The 22,224-nt window shown below is 36.9% G+C and overlaps 1 protein-coding gene across 7 annotated transcripts in view; it reads left to right on the plus strand.

The window, feature by feature from the left end:
* The window catches only part of RPS6KC1 (ribosomal protein S6 kinase C1), a 198,296-nt gene that overhangs the window by 48,333 nt on the left and 127,739 nt on the right, over positions 1–22,224 (plus strand). For 3 of the 7 annotated variants that reach the window (XM_035010535.1, XM_035010536.1, XM_035010537.1), the window contains exon 6: positions 11,041–11,403. The exons of 2 other annotated variants lie outside the window; for them this stretch is intronic. In XM_035010535.1, the coding sequence (XP_034866426.1) occupies positions 11,041–11,403 (363 nt within the window). Of the gene's footprint in view, positions 1–11,040; positions 11,404–16,342; positions 16,469–22,224 lie in introns of all 7 variants that reach the window. 2 more of the 7 variants (XM_035010534.1, XM_035010533.1) reach the window with 1 other exon arrangement.

Raw genomic sequence — 22,224 nt, forward strand, 5'->3', positions numbered from 1 at the left:
TAGCTAGTTTTCTTCCAGGGAAGAATTTGGAATTAAGAAAAAGAGATTTGGAGACAGGGAGGGAGAGTCTTTAAAAATAGATAGTTAGATTTGTTTGAGGAGGCTTAGGTTTGTTTTATATAAAAGTAAAATCATAGACTAGATATTTCTCGATCTCTTTCATGGATAACAGTTTATGGTAGAGGAGGATGCTGAATATGGGAGGTAGCCATAATCTCATTTCAGTGATCTTTTTGTGGGGATATGTACTGATGTCATATGTCAACAGACACACTGATATAGATTTATTGCAGTAAATTCCCATCTTAATTTGGTAGGAGCAGCAAGTTCCCATCCATTGTGTAGGCTGAAGCATTTAAAATTTGTTTTTCAAGTGCCTTGTTAGTGCAGTAGGTAGCATATCAGCCTCATAACATTTGTTTTTCTTTTGTTGCCACCACATTAGCTCTTCTTGTTTTTCATAGTGGCTCCCATTGACTTAAAAACCAAGTCCATTCATTAGTGTTTTGTGTAATGTATGGGAACCTTAGGCCCAGGGATTTCCATTAGGTCCTCAATGTCTTTGACTCTATACTGAATCAGCCAAGGTCATAGGAAAACACTGCTGACAGTAATTTTACTTTACAATCCAAATACCTGTTCTTCGTAACCTGTTTTGATCTGCAGATCCTTGCCAGGCTTTGAAACATCCCTGCTTGGGATCCCAGTGTGATTCTGTTTTTAGAGCTGGTTTCCTTGGAAGGTAACTATCTGGGATAACCTGATCTGGCTGTTGCCTCGGAGATACTCTTTTCCTGAGAAAGGAGGAGAAGGGTATCTTCTGCCCGTAGATGTGCTGATTTGGTGACATCCAGTAGTAAACAAATAGAAAGATTTGTAGGAGAGTGTTCAGTGAGGAGTACAGTTCTTGGAGATGGTAGAATGTTTTTTAGTTTCTCTCCTTTTGTGTTTTGTTACAGGAAACTAAGGTTGCATGACTCGGGGATGGCTATATTCTTTTGATATCTATAATAAGCTTTTTTTTACTAGGTGTGAGTCAGCTATGGTGGGAGATGTGTGTCTCAGGAACCTATTTTAGTGTAGGATCATCATGGATGAGAATGATACAGAGGTCTTTTGTTCTTTGTTACCATCTGGAAGAGAAGGGGCGGAGCATTATTATTAGGAATGTGTTTTCTTGGGATGGTGTTCCAAAATATGGGAAGCTGTTCAGGGTAAAAATGGGGCTGTGGTAAAAATGTGGTAAAAAACAAAAAGGATATATTACCTAAAGCTAGGATGAGTTTGTAATTTATTGTCCTAAGTGGGACACACACTTCTGAGAAATAAAGAGGATGCTTTAATAAAGTACAACGAGACCACACGCATACACCAGGACCGCCCCTGGCACACTGAGACGGATGGTGTGGGCCGCTCTACCTAAAGCAGTTGTTTCAGGGTTTATCTTTGAAGTTTCGAAAAGATGGGTTTTCTTTCTTTCTTTCTTTCTTTTTTTTTTAAGATTTTATTTATTTGACAGAGAGAGAGAGAGCCCGCGCACGAGCAGCGGGGAATGGCAGGTAGAGGGGGAGGGAGAAGCAGACTCCCCGCTGAACAGGGAGCCCAATGCGGGGCTCGATCCCACCACCCTGCGATCATGACCTGAGCTAAAGGCAGGATACTTAACCGACTGAGCCACCTAGGCTCCCCGAAAAGATGGGTTTTCCTTGGAAAGATTTATCTTTTAGGAATATGCTTTTATGAGAGAAATTGGGGGCAACCGTTTTGTTAATAACCCCAGAAAAGACTTATGCTACCGAAAAGTAATACTGGCATTTTATCCTTTCCGTGCATAGTTCAGTTCTCCAACTGTATTACCATCTCTGGAACACGCTGTGATCCATGACGAATGCAAAATGTGGAACTAGAAAGGCTGTACGTGCTTATGTTTTTTACCCCCTCCCTTTAAAAGCCTTTATGCCTGACTAATTAATCCTGCTGAAAGACACTTTGTTGACAAATATAGCTCAGAGTGTCAGACAGCTTGCAAATTCATTGTTATATGAGAGGGGAAAATGACTTTTAAATATCATGAGATTGTCTGGCATACTGGGTGGTGGAAGAGATACTTTCCTACCAAAAGGTCTGCAAACCCCCGAGACAGCCAAGGGAGAGGGCCTCTCCTAGCAAAAGAGCAGGAGAGCTGGCAGCTGGCCAAGCCCCACAGGTATACAGTGAAATGGAGGGTTGTAGAGGGATTGTGGTGGCAAGTGCTTGTGGTTTGGATTTAGAGCCAAAATGTGAGGAGGTGATTCACTCCGTAACGACTCCTCTGAGTGTAGTATTTTAAATGGTGTTTCAGAGGTGTATTCATTTTTCATACTTGTGATTTAGTTGGCCAGTGAAATGAGCCAGAGGGGCAAATCTTAATATATAGTCTGCTGTTCAAGGTCCTTCAGTAGAGTTAGAATGACATGGCAAGTATATCACCTCTCAGAGGACAGATGTAGAGGCTAAGTGATCATTATTTTTATTAGTACCATAAAAAATGCAATCAACAGGTCTTAATTTACCTTGAAAGAAAGTTTTCTGAGGAAAACATAAAGAGCTGGATTAATGTTTTTTTTTTTTTAATTATCATTATTTGATAGTAATGGGATAGAGGAAACCCCTTTAAAGTTTCATAGAATCAATAATGTGGTGATTAACTGGTAAATATGTTTTATCTAATAAGAAACTGATAATTATAAAATTATTCAGTAGGTTTTTAGATAAAAAGTTAATATTGTTTTATGTTTTTAAAATGAAATGCTGGTCACTCTTTATCTCCTTTGTCCAGAGAAATTAAACTATACATATTTTTAAAGATGAAAGAAGATTGACTTGATTGTTAACATCTTATTTCCTTTTTAAACTTGCATCTTTTCATTTGATTAAACTTAGCTATGAAGTTACTATGACATTTGTGGAAATCTGGCCAAAATGATGCATTGGAATTGAGCTTCTTGACATGTTTCTCTCATCTGTTGGCCAGTTTGAGGGATGAGGTTGCTTTACTGCCATGCTGGCCTTGATATTGGGGCCTTTGATGTTGGTAGACTCTCATCTGGTAACCTGTGTCATTTCCTCTTCTTGCAGTTATGGGAGGGACATCTTCCAGGTCTGTGCACCAAACAAGAGAAAATAATTAGGTGATCATAACCACAAATACAAATTGAGAGATCAGCTTCTTAAATGTAGATCTTAAGAGTGATGAATGTTCTTAAATGTCTCCTGGGGTAGTCGGATCTTCTTCTTCCTTCTTCCTCCTCCTCCTCCTCCTCCTCCTCCTCCTCCTTCTTTTTTTGGTGGTAAATTGTGGGTTAAGAGCTCCCTCGGGTTCAATTGTAGCTATTGTAGACGTAAGAAAGGATCTATTAAGCTGTCTTGAATTCCATTTTAGAGTAAATGAGATGTACATTTGGAGACTAGCATCCTTTGCTGGTCTATGTAAGGGATCTCTAAAATCACTTTCAGTTCAAAGATTTGTGTTTTTATTTGATGGCGGGGTTGATAATTCTTTCCATTAAAGCATGAAGATTAAAAAAATAAAGCATGAAGATTAAACTGTATTAAGTTGAATAATGTTGATTAGTTTTAAACTGTTAGGGGAGACTAATTGGAAGGGTGAATAGCTATTTAAGTTTGAAGAAAGTCTTCTGTGTCAGTGTACCATTTTATTATTATTATATTTTTCTTTTTATTATTTGTGCTATTTTCATTTAGTTGATTTAAAGCCAATGCTCTGAGGCAGGATCGTTTTAAAAAGGAATATTCTTCAGTTGATTGGCTACTTAATAGCCTAAATCTGTTTTTCAGGCAAACTTAAAGTTTGCTTTAGAACTGCATAGAGGTGGTGTAAAATGACAAAATATAGAAAGCCTAATTAAAAGTAATTTAAAGTAGAATTTAGTGCAAATGTCCACTAGGTGGCACCAGGAGAACTCTAAATCTTGTTACTGGCATTATTCTAGGCCCTCCTGTATTAAGAGAGTAGGTTTATTCACTTTGAAGTTCCTTTTTCTCTTAAGTGCTTATCTACTTAATGTTATTCATTGCCCTTTATTGAATTTTCTTTGGTGCGGGAGCTTAAAATAACTAGGGAAAAAAGAATAGATCATTATTCTCAAGAAAAACACAAATGAGAATGTGTCATTGTATGTGTGCATGTAAAACAAGTGATATATATTATAAATATTGACTCTTAAAAACCCTAGGGCTATTGAGATTAATGTTAGCTATTAGGAGTTTAGGAGTTGGGTGGGGAAGATAAAAAAAATTCATGATATGTCATGGGAGCTGTTTTAGAGTAAAAGGAACATGAAGAATGGTATAGATAAATCCCTTATTCCACAATTAAAAATGGGAATTTCAGAGAAGTAAAGCCATGTGCCTAAGGCAGTCCAGGCATTCTAGGAAGTCAGCAGCAATTATAGAAGCATGTTTTGAAGGAAGAGATTTAATCTTATGGAGAAGGAGGCAGTGAGAATCCATATTTGGTATAGAAAGCTCAGCGTGAGCTACCTCTGTGCTGGTAGCAGGTTTGATTTGCAGAGAAGATTATGGAGAGTAGCAACATAGAAAGTTCATTAGGTAGGAAGGGAAGCCAACTCACAGATCTTTGTTGTTCATGGTAAGATAACAGTGTTAGGGTTGTAATTTTGATTGATGTGTTGTTTCCTGAGGTGATTCAGTTTTTCACCAAATAATGCAGTAAATATACTGGTGCTCTTTTCAGAAATTTTCAGGGGTGAAGCAAAGACTTGTCTCCAGGACATTATAAAAATGTGAAACATCAAAGGAATGGTACTTTTTCATAACAGTAGCTATTTCTAAATGATACATTGGTAATCGAGTACGAGAGTCTTAATTAACATCAAGTTTTAGATTTAGGTATTTGCCTAAAATCATATTAATAAGGGCTTGTTTCTTAATGGAGATTGATATGTATGTCTTCTATCTCAGGGTGACCTTTGTTCTGCTGGCTAGATATTTTGCTTTGTGTGTGAAGCATGAGTCATTGCTACTAGGAAAAGTAGAAATTCCCTTTCGTTGACTGAACCTCAGTGCTCAGTGAAAGCTATCAGCTAATAATAATGAGGCCATGTATTTTATATATAGTTGACCATGAGAGACCACCTGTTGTTCTAAAGGAAACTGATCTCTTTTTGCAGATGGTCTTCAAATACAGATTTCTGATAGTTTATAGTATAAAGATTTATTCTATAGCAACTCCACCTTTTCCCCTGGTGCCTGTCTTTCAGAGGTGGTGTCCTAGACAGATTTCACTAGACTGCCCTACTCTGAGCAGTTCAAAGCACAGAAGGTGAGGGTAGGTAGGTGAACTGGGATGCTATAGAAACCCCTCATGTCTGTAGCTGCTTTTTAACTGGTCACCTGGGGCCCTCTAATAGCCCTGAGACTTGAATCTCTGTGATATGAACCTGGAGGCAGAACGCTTTCATAGAACCTTTGACTCTTCCCCCTCCCATCTCTTCCCCAAAAGGCTGAGGTTTTTGTCTTGATGGTGTTGGTGAAGCATGTACCTTTTACTCTCATGATGGCTCTAGAGGGCCCCTTTAAACATGGATTGACTTCAGGTTGGTTTAACTTTTGACAAAGAGTCTCTGACTTGTCAATTGTTGCCCTGCCTTATCCACAATGTTCTTCCTACTCACCCTAACTGAGAACCTCTTACTTGTTGGCTGCTCTCTGTACCTTATTAACTTTCTTTCTGGGTTTTAGAAGCTGTTTCCACTTGATGTGATATTTATATGGAGCTTTATATAAAACAGGTTGAATGACAGGACCGTGATTTCAAGGAATTGAGCAAGCACTTTATTAAGTAGATGTATTAAGGATATAAGGCGAAAAGACTAGGTACTGAGTGTGTGTGTGTGAGTGTGTTAATGGTTTGTTGCTGCGATGGTGAAAGGGGAATGTTCTCGAGTTGGTTGGGGAATACTTCATTGAGAAGAAGGGGATTTAGAAATTGCTTAAATGCCGAAGGGAAAGATTTCAGAGAGTACTAGAAGACAACTAGTTGCAGTGTATGGTTGCGATATGATAGAGTTAGGCTTTTCAGATCTGGTAGGGTGCATCTTAAGAGGAGAACTAAAGGAAGAAGATAGGCAAGGAAGAAGTGTCAAGGGTTAGGCTGCTTCAAACAGATCTGTCTATAATCACTTTTGTCTTCTCTCCTAAGTTAGGAATTCTTGGCACTGGCTGCTGGATGATTCTTACTGGCCTGTATTTCATAAATTATGTTTGTATAACATAGATTTATTCACAAACAAATTCCCAGTTTTAGCCCTTGCTGCATCTCCTTTGATATCCTTCAGGTACCGAGGCTTAAGAGCTTGCCATTCACATAAAGGAATGTGGTAAGAGTCACCTGTAATCCCACCATACAGGGAAAATTGCTGTCAATGTTTAATACACTTCTCTAGCCTTTTTTCCTGTGTTTTTGTTTTAAAATTAGAATTATAGTATATTATATACTGCTTTACAGTTTGTCGTTTTTGCATAATAGATAACGAACACTTTAGCATTAGGCATTTGTCTGTAACATAATTTTTAATAGCTGTATAATATTTTCTCAAAGGGATGTACCATAATCTCCAATTGTCAGGAATTTGTTATTTCCAAATTTTCACTAATTTTTGTGATGGATATTGTCATGTATAGATCTTTTATCATATCTCTGATTGTTTTTGATATAAATTGCTGAATCAAAGATAAAAGCATTTTTTGCATCTGATATGTATTGCCAAATTGTCCTCCAAAAAGGTTAAATCAGAAGTCTTTTTGCTTTCCTTTGCTTCTCATAGTTGGACTAGAAAAACTCCTTATCCTAACCTGCTAGCTTTTCTTTTGTTTGCTCACTTTGAAAGATTCTTCATTTAGAATTAGGTAGAATTTGAAAAGGAAACAATTTGAATATTATTATTATTTCTTTGTTTCATTATCTGGCTTTATTCCTAGGTATTTTGATGGTCTTACTCTTCTGATGTAATTTCATTTAATCATGATTTCCTTTGCTAACAAAATATGATTGGAAAGGTAAGAGAGGAAATAAGACTATGTCACTAGACTTTTGTGGTCAAAAGCCGAGAAACTGAGTACACATAATTTTACCCCTTTGCCCTTTGGTATTATTGTTCTTGTTAGAAAGGAAAATCAGGCAAAACATGAAACAGTACAATGTGATAGATGATGTGAAGGTTACAGTGACAAGACACCAGAGAGCAGACAAAAGATCTATAGCAGCATTTCCTTTCTTTTACGATTAGCTGTATAAATCAGAACTTATTTTTTAAACTTTGTCTATTTGTTTATTAATATCAATGGGCTAGGTTATATAAGGCCCCCTTTAAGGAAATAAATGTGCATTGAAATATGTAAAGTATTTTTAGATCAATTAAAAAAATCTCTTCTGAAGTTTGTATATTTCTCAGAACAGTGGATAAATAATTTTATAGACTGCTGTAAAAGATTTTGATTTTGAAGTGCTGTCTGTAAAGTTGAAATGTCAGAGATTGAAAAGATTTCCACTAGGTCCAATGAATCTCATCTCAGATTGTGGATTTAATGAAGTCTTTTGCTTTTAGGGAACAAAATGAGTTCTTTATGGGCATTCTAAGGATTTGAGAAAAATCCCTGAAGACAGGACATGTTGACAGCGTGCCAAAGTAGTGTCTGAAGCTGATTTGAAATTTGAGTTCAGCTGCCAGTAACATGTTTTTACCCTAACTTATTTTATTTGATATGAAGTAAGCAATTTGAGTCTATAATAAGGGTTGACAAACTATGGCCTGTGGGCCAAATCCGACCTGCCACCTGTCTTTATATGACCTACTAGCTAAGAATGGTTTTTACATTTTAAAATGGTTGACAGAATTCAAAAGAATATTATTTTGTGGCATGTGAAAATTATATGGAATTCAAATTTCAGCATCCATAAATAAAGTGTTACTGGAACACAGCCATTCTTATTCATTTACATATTATCTGTCGCTGCTTTTTTTTGTACTACAGTAGCAGAGTTGATTAGTTGTGACATAGATCATATGACCCACAAAGCCTAAAATAGTCACTCTCTAGCCCTCAGAAGAAAAGTTTGCTGATCCCTGACCTAGAATTGTATACTCTAACCCACCTTTAAGTTTGGCTTTTTATATGATCCTGAGGAAATTAATTTTCTTTCCTGAGAAACTTGAGAGTCAGTATTCAGTGGTGATACAGATCACATAGTTGTTCCCAAACTTAATTTTTACATAGCTCTGTTGTCAATCTTATTGAATGATAGAGATCGGTGGCTCTCAAAGTGTGGTCTTCAGATACCTGGGTATTCCGGAGATCTTTTTAGGGGGTCCCCAAGGCAGAAACTGTTTTTATATAGTCTAGGAAATTGTTTGCCTTTTTCACTGTGTTGACGTTTGCACTAATGATGCAAAAGCAATGGTAGGTAAAACTGTTGTGCCTGAGCATGAATTGGGACAGGGACAGCAGAGTGTAACAGGAATCATTGCACATGCAGTAATGCCAATGCTAATGTTGCCTAAAAATGCCCTTGATAAAGCAGTAAAAACTATTAATTTTTATCAAATCTCTACCTTTGGGTACATGTCTTCTTGATATTCTGTGTGATAAAATGGAAGTACGCATAAAACACTTCTGCATACTGAATTGCTATGGTTGTCTGGAGGAAAAGCACTTGTTTGAGCCATGAACTAGCTGCTTTTCTCTTGGGACATCATTTTTGCTTGAAAGAACCATTGACAGACAAACTGTCATTATTCAGACCGGTATTTGGCAAATATTTTTTCAAAAGCAAACGAAGTGAGCTGACACTTTAGGGAAAACAACTGACAGTATTTGTTGCCAATGATAAAATGTGAGTTTTCAATTCCAAATTCGAATTTTGGAGAACTTGTTTTTTTGTTTTTGTTTTTGTTTTTAATCTTTACACCCAGCGTGGGGTTCAAACTCAGGACCCTGAGATCAAGAGTCACAAGCTCTACCAACTGAGCCAGCCAGATGCCTGAATTTTGGAGAACTCCTATCTGCTACTTTGAGCTTGACAGTTTCCCAGTATCTAAAGAAAATATTCTGATGAGATTGATGATGATAGTAACAAATGTGATTTTGGGGGGGGGTATTGTAATAATGAAATTCGTCAGTATCTGGAAGATCTATATAACTCAGGGAACCAGTACTTTCAAAATGTCCAGTGTGTGATGTTACAAACTCAGGCATGGATAAAAGAGCCATTCAGTGTGCAAGACAGACCAGTGTATTTGAATGTGACAGAAACAGAAATTTCACTGATAGGAATTTATATTCTACATGGCAACAAAGCTTTAAGAAACTACCACTTGTCAAGTTTTGGTGTAGTATCAAAAAATAATATCCACAAATATTCAAAAAGGCTACTAAAATATTCACCCCATTTTCATTACATATCTGTGTCAGATTTTCCTCAAACCTTTCAGCCAAAACAACATGACGACAGATTGAGTGCAGGATCAGATATGAGAAGCTAGTCATCTTCTGTTAAAAAGATTTGTAAAAATTTGAAACAATGTCACTTCTGTCACTAAATACTTTTTTGTTTTGGAGAATATAGTTTTTTTTTTTTGTTGTTGAAAGATTTTATTTATTTATTCATTAGAGAGAGAGAGTGAGAGCCTGTGAGCTGGCGGTGGCGTTGGGGAGGGAGAGGGAGAAGCAGGCTCCCCTGCTAAGCAGGGAGCCCTATGTGGGGCTCTATCCCAGGACCCGGAGGTCACGACCTGAGCTGAAGGCAGATGCTTAATCAACTGAGCCACTGAGACACCCCAAGAATATAGTTCTTTTTAATAAAAATTATGTTAACATGTAATGGGGTTTAGTGTTTAAAAATTTTTTTAGTCTATTTAAATATTAAGATTGGTAGACATTTACGGTATAATCCACAAAACCAAAAGTTTTTTGAGGCTCTCAGTTATTTTAAGAATGTAAAGGGAGATCCTAAGTCCTCATGCTCATTTACCATGAAGTCAGTTCTATGAAATGCGAGAGAGAATTTTCATTGCTGAATATTTCAATACCACCTGTTCATTCATTTTCTGTCAGAAAACTAAGAGGCTAATATAGACCATAGCTCTCTCCAAAAGCTTGTGGAAGAGATTGAAACAAAGATACCCAAAAATTTAGTCCTTAAAAAAAAAAACAAATAAATGGCATACATTTTCCAGATATGGATGATTATCTAAAAGCACACCTCTGTGAGGGTACGTTGTATAATAGTTAAATAATGATTATGTAATTGCTATAATAGTTGTAATTGAATAATAAGTCTATTGTGCTTTATATGCATTAACTCTGTCCCTCATTTAAAGTCCTACATAAGGGCGCCTGGGTGGCTCAGTTGGTTAAGCGACTGCCTTCGGCTCAGGGTCATGATCCTGGAGTCCCGGGATCGAGTCCCGCATCGGGCTCCCTGCTCAGCAGGGAGTCTGCTTCTCCCTCTGACCCTCCTCCCTCTCATGCTCTCTGTATCTCATTCTCTCTGTCTCAAGTAAATAAATAAAATCTTAAAAAAAAAAAAAAAGTCCTACATAATAAGTAATATTATTAAGTGACTCGCTTTTGGTCACATAATAAATTTTAAGAGCTGAGATCCAAGCACTTGTTTTTGTCTTACCCTGAAGCTCTTATTCTTTTCCTTTTATCATAATGATGGTGTTACAAGATCTTGTGGTAAAGGGTCTTCTTTTTGACAACAAGGCTAGATAAAGACTTGCCTTCAGTTTTAGTGTGATAATTAAGGCAAAGAAGATTGGCTTCTAGAGCTTACACTGAGTGCAGAAGTGAATGAAGTAAGCAGAAACAAATTGCCAGGAACCGATCTCTATCAGGCAATGACAGCCTTCCTAATCAACTTGGATAGTATGAACAAATGAATAGTCAGCATGATTTGTATTCTTTTTGGCTGATTCTTAATTTAATATCTGTTTACTATTGTGATCATATTTCTAGGTTTCTCCAGCGACAGTGATCTGGTATCTCTTACTGTTGATGTGGATTCTCTTGCTGAGTTAGATGATGGAATGGCTTCCAATCAAAATTCTCCCATTAGAACTTTTGGTCTCAGTCTTTCTTCGGATCCTTCAGCACTAGGGGCTGTTGCTTCTGACAGTGAACAGAACAAACCAGAAGAAGAACGGGAAAGTCGCAGCCTCTTTCCTGGCAGTTTAAGATCCAAGCTTGGCAAGAGAGATTATTTGGAGAAAGCAGGAGAATTAATAAAGCTGGCTTTAAAAAAGGAAGAAGAAGATGACTATGAAGCTGCTTCCAATTTTTATAGGAAAGGAGTTGATTTACTCCTAGAAGGTGTTCAAGGTACAATTTTATCAGTATTAATATGTTTTGGAATGTTTTTATGTTGGTGTCTGGAAAGAAAAGTGTATATATGTAACTGTACCTTGTGTATAGTCCTCTGTAAAAACAAGACTGAAAACGAGAAATTACGGAAGATTAAATGACCTACATTTGGGGGGCACCTGCGTGGCTCAGTCAGTTAAGCATTCGACTCTTGATTTTGGGTCAGGTCATGATCTCAGGGTTGTGAAATTGAGCCCCGCATCGGGCTTTGTGCTGGGCGTGGAGCCTGCTTAGGATTCTCTCTCTCCCTCTCCCCTGCCCCTTGCCCTGCTCATGTGCATTCTCTCTCTCTTTCTCTTTCTCAAAAAAAAGACCTACATTTAGGTTTATACTTTCAATTACATGAATGGAAGGCAGTATCAGAGCTGCTTAACTCTCTACTTTGATCAATTAACCAACAACAGGTTTTAAAAAAATCAAATCTCCATGTCTCTTGATAAATAATAATCTGTTTTTTTCTGACATCGCTAGTGTTCACCAGGCTTCACCTCTCTCAGAAGTATTTGCAGAGATTCTTTAGTGCATTTATTCTTGCTGGCCTGAAGAGAGGAGATGAAATGTAAAGATCCTTGATTTGCCTACTATTCTGTTCTTTGTTAATTGTCATAAATTCTCAGCTAATAACTGGGCTGTTGTGGGAGCTGAATGTTTCTGAATCTCTGTAAGTAGGACTTACCTTTGTTTTAAGCATCAGATTTTTGTTTTAGTCATTTGTCTTTTCCTTATAGAAAGAGTGTGAAGCATACCACAGTTAGTTACTTGACTTTCTGGACACAATAATCAAAGGCCGATAGGACCTTCTTCCAGTGGTTTGCTTTCCAGAAAATCATCATTTTTACTCTTGTTCTGTGACCTTTCATTTGTTAGTGCCATTCAGATGACCATAATCTCCTGTAGCACTAACACTTTTTTACTACAGTATTTCCCCCCTCACTATGCTTGGTGTCCTGTCCAGAGTTTTCTTTTTTATTAGAGTATGAACTTTCAGTCTTCTGATGTGGTATAAGATGAATGCTTGGCTGCATGGACTGAAGAGGGAGTGGATGTAGTGGCATCAGTGCTTTTTAACCAGAATTTTGACTAATTCTCTTGTTTTTAGCCCTTACTCTGATTTCCACAGCTACCCAGTGCTACCAGTTCCCAACTTTTGGAGAGATTTACAGTGTCATATAAGTCAGGCAGCTTTCTTGAGCTTCTCAAGTCAATAACCACTCATCCATCTGTTTTCTAGCTTGTCAGATGTTTTTGCTGTAGTCTTCTCTCTTAATGTCTTTGTCCAAAAAATTTGGGCTTTTACCTTAAAAATAATTCTTTTACTGCCCTGTTAATGGAGTTTCCGGAGGGAGCATTTCTCATGGTTTGACTGATAACGTCATTTTGATACACATTTTTGTTTCTCAAGTAGTGTCATAGTTAATTAGGGTTTTTTGTTTGCCAGTAGAGCATTCTGGTCTTTAAAGATCTACACATCTTTCTTCTTTGTCTTAACTCTCATTTTGGGTTGGGAATTTAAGATCGGGATGAGTTGCAGTTAGCTCTGATATTTTCCCTTTTCTTTTTAGATGATTTTGTGCTAAAAAATCACTAGTGTTTAATTGACATAGATACATCAGTGTGATATTTTTCTAAAAGTTATTTGCTTTTCAACTTAGAGCACTTCATAATGTTACCACTTGATGGCACCAGAAAAATAAAAATCTTTACTTCAAAATGAGAATTATGGATGCAAATCAGCAAATAACAGAATAATACCATTTAGTTAGTTACTTTGTGATATGATGGTGAATTATTTCTCACTAGAACTTGATATCAAATCTACTAGACCTCTATCTTAAGGAATGTTATCATTTAAACATGTTTTTCCCATTTAACATATGCCTGTCTTTCTGAAACTACAATATCCATTCCTGCCATGGATTGGTTTTTGTTGTTGATGTGCCATCAAATCCAAAAAATTATACTTGCCTAATTGCTTTTAGCCTTTTATTGTTTATTCATAATGTGATCAATTTTTTTCATACAAACTGTGGGAACCACAATCACAGAATTCTAATTTTTAACCAATATGTAAAATAACCTTTGTTTTAGTCCTTATGGTTATACTTTTAACTGTGTGTCAAATGTAATGTCAGAGCAGTGCTTTTGGATGGTATTTAAAAGTGTACCAGTCACCACCTAACTGATGTATGGACATTATTGGTTTAAAAAAATCCCCCCCCATTTTTATTGAGATATAATTGACATACAACATTGTACTAAAGGTACAACATGATTTGATACATGTATCTAAAGTGAAATGATTACCATAATAAGTTTAGTTAACATCCTTCCCCTCACATAGTTACCTTTTTTTTTCTTGTGATGAGAGCTTTTAAGATCTACTCTTTTATCAACTTTCAAATATATGATACAGTATTTTAAAACTATAGTTCCCATGTTGTATATTATATCCACGGAACTCATTAATCTTATAAAATGGAAGTTCATACCTTTTGACTGCCTTCACCCACTTTACCCACGCCTTGCTCCTGCCTCTAGTAACCACCAATCTCTTCTATGAGTTTGGTTCTTTTTAGATTCTACACATAAGTGAGATCATTTAGTATTTGTTTCTCTGTCTGATGTATTTTACTTAGCGTAATGACCTCAAGGTCCATTCATGTCACTGATGGAAGGATTTCCTTCTATTTTATCCCTAATAATATTCGTGTGTGTGTGTGTGTGTGTGTGTATGTACACACACTATTATCACATTTTCTTTATCCATTCAATCATCAGTGGGTACTTAGGTTGTTTTCATGTCTTGACTATTGTAAATAATGCTGCAATGAACATGAGGGTGCAGATACCTCTTTGAGATAATGTTTGTTTCCTGCAGATGTATACCTAGAAATGGAATTGCTGGATCATAGGGTAGTTCTATTTTTAATTTTTTGAGGAGCCTTCATACTGTCTTTTATAGCGGCTGCACCAATTTGCATTCCCACCAGCAGTGTATAAGAGTTCTCTTTTCTCCACATCCTGGCCAACACTTGTTATCTGTTATCTTTTGGTGATAGACATTCTGACAGGTGTGAGGTAAATCTAATTGTGGTTTTGATTTGGAGTTCCCCAATGATGAGTGATGTTAAGTAACTTTTCATGTACCTGTTTGGCATTTTTATGTCTTGAGAAAATAATTTTTCAATTCCTTTGCTCATTTTTTAATCAAATTGTTTAGGGGTTTTTTGATATTAGATTATGTGTTCTTTATATATTTTGGATATTTTGGATATTAGCCTCTTATCAGATATATGATTTGCAAATACTTTTTCCCATTTGGTAGATTGCCTTTTCATTTTGTTGATAGTTTCCTTTGCTGTGCAGAAGCTTTATAGTTTGATGTAGTTCCACTTGTTTATTTTTGCTTTTGCTGCCTTTGCTTTCATGCTAAGAAAGCTTACCACCCTGTTTGTTTTCCTAGGATTTTATGGTTTCAGGTCTTATGTTCAGGTCTTTAATCTATGTTGAGTTAATTTTTGTGTATGGTGTGAGATAGGGGTTTAGTGTTACTTTTTTTTGCATGTATCTGTTTATTTTTGTCAATACCATTTATTGAAGAGACTGTTCTTTCCCTAGTGTATATTTTTGGTTCCTTTGTTATAAGTTAATTGACTGTATATGTGTGGTTTTATTTCTGTGCTCTCTATTTTATCCCTTTGATCTGTGTGTCCAATACCATACTGTTTTGTAGCTTTGTAATAGAGTTTGAAATCAGGAAATGTGATGCCTCCAGCTTTGTTCTTTATTCAGAGGGTTGCTTTGTCTATTTGGGGTCTTTTATGGTTCCATACAAATTTTAGGATTTTTTTCCTACTTATGTGAAAAATGTCATTGGAATTTTGATAGGGATTGCATTGAATCTATAGATTACATTGGGTAGTATGGACATTTTAATAATATTAATTCTTCCAATCCATGAGCATGGAATATCTTTCCATTTATTTTTGTCTTCAGTTTCTTTTATTAATGATTTGTAACAGATTTCATCTGTTATTCCAACAGTCTTTTGGTGGAGTCTTTAGGGTTTTCTCTATATAATATCATGCTATCTGCAAATTGAGACAGTTTTACTTCTTCCTTTCTTATTTGGATGCCTTTTATTTCGTTTTCTTGTCTGATTGCTCTGACAAGGACTTCTAGTACTATGTTGAATCAAGTGGTGAGAATGGGCATCATCGTCTTGTTTCTCATCTTAGAGGAAAAGCTTTCAGTTAATCACCATTGAGTATAATGTTGAGTATGATGGATTTATTCTTTAATTTGTGGGGAAACTGGGGGCTCTAGCCTGTGAGCTGACTTGACATTTATGAGTAGAAGAGATGTTTTCTTAGGGAAAGTTTGTTTTAGTGTGGGAAAGCTGTTATTGAAACATCACTATAACCAGCAATACCTCTGCATCATTTTAATTTAACTCTTGCTGTAAGAATGGTTGCCTGTGGGGAAAAAGAAGAAAACAGAATTGTTGTCTATGCCCTTGGTTTGGTTTGATAATGCTTTATAATAAAATCATTATTTTTAGATATCTGATAATCCAGCAAAAATGATTTTTCAGAGCTAAGTAGGAGTGCTTTATATAGGGTTCTTATGATTTGGCAAATTTTGTTATTCTGAGTACTAGCTATTCATTCTAACTAAACTATTCATCCTAAAGGAGTTTATCTGGGTTGTTTGTAGATCTGATAAAGATGGCTTAATGTTTTTCTTACTTAACTGGTGTTTGCACAGCTGAGACTAGAGGCAGAACACAATAGCAGCAGTTCTGTTTGCCCATCCAGCAGAGAAGAAGCATACCCTGATAGTGGTAACTTTGAATTCTCCTTTTGAACCTGACACTTCACTTATTTCCTCAATCTAGGAATGGCTCTTGAAATTGAGGTACCTTCTACTCTTCTAAGTCATCAGGTCTTTATGTGTTTAAGACAGAAAATCCAAAAATCAAGATTGAAGGAATCAACTCGAATCTTTGAAGATAATATTTCCAGTACATATCCTTTCACTCCTGTCTTGTTGATATATTTCTGCAGTGGCCTGATATGATTAATCTATATTCTCAGTGTGGGTTTATTAGAATAATTGTGAGGATGTAGAGTGGCAAATGGATGACATAAAGGTGTTAATAAAATATTTAAATAACAATAATTTATTGTCTGTTATATGCCTGTCACTGTACAAGGGGTTTTTCTTAACATTATTTTTAACCCTCAGAACAAACCTATAATCGGAGCTATGGCTGGTCCTACTGGGCTTTGTCTAAGGACACCAAAATTTAGAGAGTGCAAACATTTAATGTAATGATTCCAGAAGCTTGGCACCTAGTTAGCAAGAATAATTATTTAAAACAGGAAGCTACCAGATGGCGAGCATTGTTAGTAACACCCATCTGTGGGCTACATTATGAATTACAGAGTTGATTGGAGAACTGGTTTTGTTTAGTTTGTTCTAGGTGCCAAAATTGCTGGTTTATTGTGTTTGTAAGGTAGATACTGTAATCCCCATTTTATAGGTGGAGAAAACTAAGACTTGGATAAAGTAAGCAATTTGCTCCACAACACAAGCCACTAAGAGTTTTGGCTAAGATTTAAATCTGGTTCTTTCTGAGTTCAAGTCTTGTCTTGTTTCCACTGTGCCATGTTACTTCTGATACATTTCTTCCCTGATTAGAGTAGCTTTTTAAAATGGAGAAGAAACTTCAGAGAGTATCAAATATTTTTAAACTTTACTTTGATATTCGTTCTTTTTCCTTCCATTTGTTTATTTGATCATTCAGCCATCCATCCAGTTGAGCTTTCAACAAGCTTCTATTAGTAGTATGTACTAGGTATTATGATAGTGAATATAGAATGGTTTTTTAAATAAAAATATAGAATTGAGTGATCACCCTTCAAAATAAGATCTCCTCTCTCTGTTTCTGTTTAAATCATCTGTATACGTTATAAATCTCACATTGAAAAGCGTTCCTGGATGTTGTTGATATCTAAGTTTGATTATCTTGTTGATATTTTTGACCAGTGAGACTATTTCTGATGTTACCACTCAGCTAAGAGATGCAGACAATCTTCTGCAATTTTCATCCTAGTAAATGGTGTAATAAGCAATACAAAGCCATTTTTCTTAGTTTATGCCATCCCTGGATACATGTGTGCTAAGAGATGTCCAGAGATGTCCAGACTTATTTAAAAAACTGTGATCTTGTGTGTTGAGGTACTACATCATTCTGGGTCTCTTACTGGGTTTTGACTATTCTTTTTCCCGTTCCGACATGAGGAATAGAATTCCTGGGGAGACCACAAACCCACGTGTATTTCTAGGTTTCCTTTGAGTCACTTAGACTAGCTTAGAATTGTAGGGTTGGTTCTAGAACGTGTCCAGGCTCTATGAATATGGTTAGTCCCTGTGCATTCATAATGATATATACTCAAGTACTGTAAAAGGCAATTGGGTCATTGATTTATTGCTTTGAATAAAAGTGACTCAAGTATTAAGAAACCCAAGTGTAAACTTGTTTGATTTAGAATGGATGGATATATGAAAAAGGCAGTAAATTTATGATAAAGGGAAGCAAGTCACATGATTTCTTATTGCTGAATTTCAGAAGTGAAAATGTATAACTTTAAAAATAAAAATTTATTTGACTTGTTTATTGTGTTTGTTAACTCTGAAGATACTACGAAAATATTGTTTAGCCCACTTACCTTTCAGGATTGTCCACTTCACTACAAAATATGGTATGGTCTAAGTCTAACAACACCAAAGGCTGTAATTTCATTTTATTTATTTTTTAAAGATTTTATTTATTTTGAGAGAGAGAGAGAGAACATGAGCAGGGGGAGGGGCAGAGGGAGAAGCAGACGCCCCACTGAGCAAGGAGCCCAATGTGGGATTTGATCCCAGGACCCTGGGATCATGACCTGAACCGAAGGCAGACGCTTAACGACTGAGCAACCCAGGCACCCCCAAAAGCTGTAATTCTGATAGTCTGTTGTGGTGTTATCATATTGTCTTCTAATGCATTAGCTTCTAGCTGTTTCGATTTATGAACCTTTTTGAGAAGTTGGTTTTTTTTCAATATTTTGATTTTTTGCGTCCCCTTACAACTCTATATAAATTGAAAATCACATTTTGGGGCGCCTGGGTGGCTCAGTCGGTTAAGCGGCTGCCTTCAGCTCAGGTCATGATCCCAGGGTCCTGGGATCGAGCCCCGCATCGGGCTCCCTGCTCGGCGGGAAGCCTGCTTCTCCCTCTCCCACTCCCCCTGCTTGTGTTCCCTCTTTTGCTGTCTCTCTGTCAAATAAATAAATAAAATCTTAAAAAAATAATTGTAAATCACCTTTTATTCATTTATTTTTTTCAATAAAAATTAGAAGGATTTTTGATTTCCAAGTCTTTTGAGAATTAATGCAACACAAATGGGAAGATCTAACTAATACATTTAGCAACAGGCCAAAGTAATTTTGTTACATAAATTAACCCATTTATTATAGGCTAGCAGTATTTCAAATGGTGGAGCTTCTACTGGTCTTTCAACTCCTTCAGTTTGCTGTGATGGCAGAAGTGGTGCTGCAGGTTCAGGCACCACCAGGTAATGGTTTTCATGCAGGAGCCACGATGCTGGAGCCTCACAGCTTGTGGTTTCATCTTGGTTTTGCCACAGAAGGAGCAAGTGTACTTGGCATGGTGGTTTATTTCAGTCTTCTTCACCATTTTCCTGAGGGAGGCATCGTAACGGGTCCCGTATTTACCCAAGATTCCGACCTTCTTGGTGCGTTTAGCCATGTGGCTGCAAACTACGTCTGAGCCCAGGGAGAGCTGACAAATCACCTTCTAAAAAAATGAGTTCTAGTTGATATTTTATTTATTTTTTAATATCTTTCTTTTTTCTTTTAGAAAATCAGTTTTTCTGTTTCTGCAAAAAGGGCTGTTGGAATTTTGATAGGGAATAAATTTGGGGAGTATTGCCATCTTAAAAATGTCTTTTAATCCATGAACACAGGATGTCTTTACATCTATTTAGATCTTCTTTAATTTCCTTCAGCATTGTTTTGTAATTTTCAATATATGCCTTTCACCTCCTGGGTTAAATCTGTTCCTAGGTATTTATTCTTTGGAATGTTATTGTAATTAGAATTGTTCCATTAATTTTCTTTTTGGAGTGTTCATTCCTGGTGTATAAATACACTGATTTTTGAATTTTTTTTCTTGTATGTGGCAACTTGGCTGAATTCGTTTATTAGCTGTAGTAGTTTTTTGGTGGATTCTTTGAGATTTCTATAAGATTATGTTCTCTGTGAATGGATGTAGTTTTACTTGTTTCTTTTCAATTTGGATGCCTTTTCATCTCTTCTTGCCAAATACTCTGGTTTGGACTTCCGGTGAAATGTTCAGTAACTCTAGTAAAAGCATGGGTCAACATGCTTTCACCTCGTTTTTCTAGCTAGGGAATAACCTAATTAGGTATAGGTTACTTACTCATCCCTGCAAAGGAGATGAGGCATCTTGGCTCATTCTGGAGTTTAGAGGAAAAGCTTTCCATCTTTTATCATTGAGTATGATGTTTTTTTTTTTTATTCTTATGTTAATCCCCATACATTACATCATTAGTTTTAGATGAAGTGTTCCATGATTCATTGTTTGAGCATAACGCCCAGTGCTCCATGCAGAATGTGCCCTCCTCAATACCCACCACCAGGCTAACCCATCCTCCCACCCCCCTCCCCTCTAGAACCCTCAGTTTGTTTTTCAGAGTCCATCGTCTCTCATGGTTCGTCTACCCCTCCGATTTCCCCCACTTCATTCTTCCCCTCCCGCTACCTTCTTCTTCTTTTCTTAACATATATTGCATTATTTGTTTCAGAGGTACAGATCTGAGATTCAACAGTCTTGCACAATTCACAGCGCTCACCAGAGCACATACCCTCCCCAGTGTCCTATCACCCAGTCACCCCATCCCTCCCACCCCACTCCCCACTCCAGCAACCCGCAGTTTGTTTCCTGCAATTAAGAATTCCTCATATCAGTGAGATCATATGATACATGTCTTTCTCTGATTGACTTATTTCACTCAACATAATACCCTCCAGTTCCATCCATATCATTGCAAATGGCAAGATCTCATTCCTTTTGATGGCTGCATAATATTCCATTCTCTATATATACCACATCTTCTTTATCCATTCATCTGTCGATGGACATCTTGGCTCTTTCCACAGTTTGGCTATTGTGGACATTGCTGCTATAAACATCGGGGTGCACGTACCCTTTTGGATCCCTACTTTTGTATCTTTGGGGTAAATACCCAGTAGTGCAATTGCTGGATCATATGGTAGCTCTATTTTCAACTTTTTGAGGAACCTCCATACTGTTTTCCAGAGTGGCTGCACCAGCTTGCATTCCCACCAACAGTGTAGGGGGCTTCCCCTTTCTCCGCATCCCCGCCAACATCTGTCGTTTCCTGACTTGTTAATTTTAGCCATTCTGACTGGTGTGAGGCGGTATATCATTGAGGTTTTGATTTGGATTTCCCTGATGCTGAGCGATATTGAGCACTTTTTCATGTGTCTGTTGGTCATTTGGATGTCTTCCTTGGAAAAATGTCTGTTCATGTCTTCTGCCCATTTCTTGATTGGATTCTTTGTTCTTTGGGTGTTGAGTTTGATGAGTTCTTTATAGATTTTGGATACTAGCCCTTTATCTGATATGTCATTTGCAAATATCTTCTCCCATTCTGTCAGTTGTCTTTTGGTTTTGTTGACTGTTTCCTTTGCTTTGCAAAAGCTTTTTATCTTGATGAAGTCCCAATAGTTCATTTTTGCCCTTGCTTCCCTTGCCTTTGGCAATGTTTCTAGGAAGAAGTTGCTTTGGCTGAGGTCAAAGAGGTTGCTGCCTGTGTTCTCCTTTAGGATTTTGATGGACTCCTGTCTCACATTGAGGTCTTTCAGCCATTTGGAGTCTATTTTTGTGTGTGGTGTAAGGAAATGGTCCAGTTTCATTGTTCTGCATGTGGCTGTCCAATTTTCCCAACACCATTTGTTGAAGAGACTGTCTTCTTTCCATTGGACATTCTTTCCTGCTTTGTCAAAGAGTAGTTGACCATAGAGTTGAGGGTCCATTTCTGGGCTCTCTATTCTGTTCCATTGATCTATGTGTCTGTTTTTGTGCCAGTACCATGCTGTCTTGATGATGACAGCTTTGTAATAGAGCTGGAAGTCCGGAATTGTGATGCCGCCAGCTTTGCTTTTCTTTTTCAACATTCCTCTGGCTATGCGGGGTCTTTTCTGGTTCCATACAAATTTTAGGATTATTTGTTCCATTTCTTTGAAAAAAGTGGATGGTATTTTGATGGGGATTGCATTGAATGTGTAGATTGCTCTAGGTAGCATAGACATCTTCACAATATTTGTTCTTCCAATCCATGAGCATGGAACGTTTTTCCATTTCTTTGTGTCTTCCTCAATTTCTTTCATGAGTATTTTATAGTTTTCTGAGTACAGATCCTTTGTCTCTTTGGTTAGATTTATTCCTAGGTATCTTATGGTTTTGGGTACAATTGTAAATGGGATCGACTCCTTAATTTCCCTTTCTTCTGTCTTGTTGGTGTATAGGAATGCCACTGACTTCTGTGCATTGATTTTCTATCCTGCCACTTTACTGAATTCCTGTATGAGTTCTAGCAGTTTTGGGGTGGAGTCTTTGGGGTTTTCCACATAAAGTATCATATCATCTGCAAAGAGTGAGAGTTTG

The sequence above is a fragment of the Mirounga leonina genome, unplaced genomic scaffold (assembly GCF_011800145.1).
Source record: "Mirounga leonina isolate KUSES-001 unplaced genomic scaffold, KU_Mleo_1.0 Mir_154, whole genome shotgun sequence".
NCBI classification, from domain to species: Eukaryota; Metazoa; Chordata; class Mammalia; order Carnivora; family Phocidae; genus Mirounga; species Mirounga leonina.